We start from the raw sequence: 5,083 nt of genomic DNA, 5'->3' as shown, positions 1-5,083 counted from the left end.
GCTTGTGCCGGGTTTGAACCTGCCAGTCTGGGTGTAGGTGGCCAGCACCCTATCCCCTGAGCTACAGGCAACGACCTGGAATAATTTTTAAAGTTTGTCCTATCCTCTCTGGTACAGGATATCTGTTCAGTGCTACAGTTTGGCTAAATTTCTGTCTGTTTTCTGTACAACTCTGTTGTAAGTTCTTGCTCAGGAACCTGGTTTAGCTGTCTTAAGATCTTGTTAAAAGTTCTGTCTAAGGTTCCATTCTCACCAGCCTTAGAGATAGAGTGTTGTCCCCCACCAACTACCCCTCAGTTTAATTAGGTTACCTTGTTAATGCCAAGCCTTGCTATTTCCTGATACTTGGTGGGAGCCGTGCAGCAGTATTCAGGGGCTCGTGTTCCTCGGGATTTTCTTGACTTGTTAAAGTTATCTGCTCCCATTTCAATTTTTGTTCCTGTAGTTGAGGGGGGTGGAGAAGTGAGTGTATATTAATTACTCAGCTCAGGCTGCCAGAACAATATATCAGAGACTGGTGTTTTAACCAACAGAGGGAAAGTTATTTTCCCTCGGTGCCGGAGGCTGCTAGTTTGAGACCAGGGTGCAGCATGGCTGGAGTCTAGAGGGGGCTGTCCTCCTACCCTGCAGATGACTGTCTTCTCAGGTGACATAGAATTCTCTCTCTTTTCCTCTTAGAAGACCACTGTCCTGTTGGTTTAGGGACCCACCCATGTGACCTCACCTTACCTTAATTACCTCCTAAAGACCATTTCCAGATGGTCACACTGGGGCTAGGGCTTCCCTATATGAATTTTGAGGGGGATGCGGTTTAGTCCATAGCAGAGGGCAGGGTGGTGATGACAAGAGTGCTCATCTGCAGCCTTGTCCTCGGACATGTGGCGGCAGGATTGACAGCTGCCCCAGGCCTCCCCTCAGCAGGATTGACAGCTGCCCCAGGGCTCCCCTCAGAATCATTTTCATTCCTTGGCTTTCAGTTTGGAGGTCATGGTGCAGTGTGGCTAGTTCCCCCTTCCGCAGTTGTTGGTGATATTTTAGTTGATGTGTTTGATTTTCTGCTTTTGGTTCATTTTGTTGGGTGAAGAAATGTAGTGTATGAAGTTCATTCTTTACTCTTAGTTTGAAAGTGTAGTTAGATATGTTTCTTAAAGTTAGAGCTGCAGTTGAACGTAGGCATCAGAATGATATCCAGAGTCAAGGGAGTTAAATGTAAAAAATAATTCTATAAACATTTCAGTGAAAACATTGATGATAAATCCTGGTTTTATCTTCAATTAGAGGACTGTTTAACATAAAAGCATAAATATAAGTTAAAACAATAAAATAAAGCTGCTTTGGCCTTGATGGTTGGCAGCATGGTTTTTTTCATTCAGTGCTAATGCAGATGTGCTCAACAAGCCTTCAGCATGCTGGTGGAGTTGTAACCTGGTGCATCTTTCTGGAAAATAATCTCACAGTATAAAAGTGTGATTGTGTGTACTAAAAATGTTTATATCTAAAGATATGGTTTCTATGACATTTATTGACCTAGGAAATTGTTTTGGGTGCTTTGGAGAGGCAGAGTAGCATAGGGAATGAGAGACTGGGCTCTGACTCCCTCTGTGATCTTGGACAGCCGCGCCTCTGCCTCAGTTCTGTCATCTGTAAAGTGAGCATCAGTCAGGATTTATCATAATGAGCTTGTGCTGCTGCAGTGATACACAATTGGTGATTAATGTGTTATTCATGTTATCAGTCTTAATAATTAAATATATTGTAATCCTGATTATAATTTAAAATGCAGAATACCAAAATTTAAAGGAGTTATCTCTGGCTTGTCAAGTTATTATTTTGGCCTTTATGTTTTTTCAGGGTTTTCTTGTTGCCTCTAATAATCACATTAATACAAAAACAGCATCCAAATGGTTTTTGGATGGTGTAGAGAATGCTACTTGTATTTGTAGAGAGTACCTATTTAGTTAGACTTTTAAAAATTAGTTTGTCTAACATATTGTTGAAAGTAACTTCAAACTACCATTTGAAGATACATCATCTCTTTACCATTTAAGAACAAGCAAAGAACTTCTTGAAGTTCATCTGATACTTAATTCCTGAATGTCGCTTTCAAATAAGTAGTCATCCTCTGAGCTGCTAGCTGGCCTCCTGCAAGTTGAATCCAAGTTTTAAGAGCCTGAGCTATTTATGAAACTGTTGTGATAAGTGAAGGTGCCATCCTGAAACAATGCCACGGTTCACCATTCTCTTGCATACTTTATTCTTAAGGGCTGGAGTTGGAACAGCTGAAAATTACAGTGCCTAATCTGCTCGCTGTACCACTATATTTTCTAAAATGAGGAAGGTACAAGTTTGGGCAGGTGGGGAACTGGAGAAAGAAGGAGAACAACTAATCTTTCTCTGCTTCCTTCGTGTCTCCTGTATTTTAAGTGGTTATTTGGTGCTTTGGGATTTACCAATCAGATATAGGATGATTTAAGTTAAGAAGTTGTTCTTTTTCTATCTGTACTTCCTGAGAAATATAAAAAGTGTTAACACATCTTGTAAATCTTGAGAATTTTTGAAATTTTCGTGTAGTGTACTTAAAGCTGTCTTGGGTCTCAGAAATGTATTTCTGTAGCAACATTGCTTTATTGTTTGGTGTTATTTAAAATAGTTTTTGATGATTCATTTACATTTTATAAATGCCTAGTCCTTTTTTTATATATTTTTATGTGATAGGAAAGAATGTGGATATAGAAACTATTTCCGTTTTAAGCAAGTTTATAAATACCTTTTTTGAAATTAAGATAAACTTTAGGGTGTTCAAAAATGGCCAAGGAGTGGATTTTTCTTTTTTTTTTACTTTATTATAGTTAAAAGTAATCTTCTTCACATGTGAGTTTGATAACTGAAGCATTTGGTAGATATATAAGGATTTTAATGCATATACATAAAGTATATGTCGATAACTTTGAACATGAAAAATCCCTTTATTTTTGTCAAAAGAAGTATTGGTCATTTAAAAATACTCATTGAATTTTTACTCTGTTCACTGAGTTCTGAAGTGTCGGGTTGGTGTACATGATTTAAAGTTTATAAAGAAGTCACATTGCTTTTTATATTTAGTTATAAACATAATGGGAAAATGTACTTTGATGAAAAATCACTTGTATATTTTTGATTGGTAGATACGTTCTTTTGTGGTAAAATTTTGGGGATTATAAGTTTAGGTATAATAGTAACTCATTGATCATTGCCTCTTTAGATTCCTTAACTTTAGGCACATCTCAACTTTTTATTTATCCATCTTCCATTCCTTGCCAATAGTGTTGCACTTTTCTACAATTTTGGAAAATCTTGGAAATCAGATCCAGGGATTATTAAAGCTACAGAAGAGCAAAAGAAAAAGGTAGCAAAATATAAGGCGTGTGGCAAATTAGCAGTATCTGTAGAATTTATGGCAGAGAGTAGAAGAAACTGTCCTTTAGAATATAAAGACATTTGGAACTCAGTTGAGACTCTGGGTTTTATTCAGTGCTCACCCCTGGTGTTCTTGTGAAACCTGTCCTGACACTTCCAGGGCCTGTAATGATTCCGTGTTTCCCTCCCTTATAAGGCTACTGTGATTGCTGTAGGGGTGAGCGTGTACCTTAAACATCTCTGGAAAGTCTCGGGAAATAAAATGCATTTAGTACAGTGTTTTTCAACTTTTTCAAAATCTCACAGCATACTTGATAGTTAAATTTCCATAGCATACTGAAATTATGTTGTTTAAAAAAGGGTATACTTACTGTGCTTTGAACTTCTTTCAAAAGAAATTAATTAATGAACCTTTAAAAAATTTTGCGGCACACGTAAGATCTTCTCATGGCACACCTGTTGAAAACCACTGATTTAGTAGACACTGTGTTGAATGACTATATAAACTAAAAGGCTGGTATACTGTCACAATAACTAAATATTTATATTAGTTATTTATGATCCAGGGCCCTCCTTCCCTTATTACCCAGGTACTTAGAGTTAAGAAACCAAATTTATAATCTAAAGAATATTTTGTATTTAGAGAGTTAGACTGCAAGCATTTTCAGTTATTTTAAGAGCTGTTTTGTTTAGTCTCTTAAAAACAGCAAATCCTGAAGGATTATTCCTGCCCACAGGAGAGTAAGACAGTGGCAAATTCCCGTTGCCTCGTCCCTCCTTTCTGGGCCTCATAGATATTGTTGTCCTTACGTTCTTAAGTATTTATACTCTGATGAAATAGCACAAGTAAATGAGCAAAGGATTTTATTTCTTTTGAGCTGAAAACATGGGTAAATTAAGGATGAACATCATGTTTGTTGACTCAGAATGATGGCAAAAGAGTTGGTGAGCTTTGTTCAGTTTTGAATAAAATGACTTTTTTTAATTCACAGACAATAGTTGAGCTTGCAGAGACAGGAAGTCTGGACCTCAGTATATTCTGCAGCACCTGCTTGGTAGTATTTTCTTTTGTTCATCCCTTTCTCCTGACAAGGCATAGCATGGAGGGGATGGGGAACAAGGACAGGAATTTCTTTGGTTGAACATACATTTTTGCCCCCCCCCCCCAAAAGTACCATTTAGACTGACACAAGAGGGAAAGATGGTCAAGAGGTATTTCCCTGGAAATGTGCAGACCCTGACTACATTTCTGATTCAGCAGTGCCATTTATTCATACTCGTTCTCATTCTTTTTCTCTTAAAATGTAACTCAGTAAATTAAAAACTAAGTAATAAATTACTTAAAATCAAAGATTCAGTGTGATTCCCTGTGAGGTTGTTTTAAAAACTACATTTTAAGAAAATTTGTTCTTGTTTTAAAAGTTACAGTGAGAAAAACCCATTAGACATCTTGGGAAATAACATGGCCTTCAGACAGGATCCATTTGAGTAGTTTTTGTCTGAACATTATTTTAACTTTTTTTCTTTGTTTTTTTTTTTTTTTTTTTTAAGACAGAATCTCACTGTGTCCCCCTTGGTAGAGTGCCACAGCACACACAGCAGCTCATAGCAACCTCAAACTGTTGGGCTTAAGCGATTCTCTTGCCTCAGCCTCCCAAATAGCTGGGACTACAGGTGCCCGCCACAA

The 5,083-nt window shown here is 37.4% G+C and overlaps 1 protein-coding gene across 2 annotated transcripts in view; it reads left to right on the top strand.

Moving 5' to 3' along the window:
- Nucleotides 1–5,083, top strand: part of ZDHHC17 (zinc finger DHHC-type containing 17) — an 84,272-nt gene that overhangs the window by 69,556 nt on the left and 9,633 nt on the right. The window contains exons 11-12 of one of the 2 annotated variants that reach the window (XM_003783399.3): nt 3,261–3,385; nt 4,389–4,451. The exons of the other annotated variant lie outside the window; for it this stretch is intronic. Of the exons in view, the coding sequence (XP_003783447.1) occupies nt 3,261–3,385; nt 4,389–4,451 (188 nt within the window). The remainder of the gene's footprint in view (nt 1–3,260; nt 3,386–4,388; nt 4,452–5,083) is intronic. 2 annotated transcript variants of the gene reach the window in all.

This window comes from Otolemur garnettii, unplaced genomic scaffold (genome assembly GCF_000181295.1).
Source record: "Otolemur garnettii isolate 467f Iridium unplaced genomic scaffold, OtoGar3 scaffold00007, whole genome shotgun sequence".
In the NCBI taxonomy this organism is placed as follows: Eukaryota; Metazoa; Chordata; class Mammalia; order Primates; family Galagidae; genus Otolemur; species Otolemur garnettii.
Note: the sequence above shows the minus strand (reverse complement) of the source record. Positions and strands in the feature narration are given on the sequence as shown.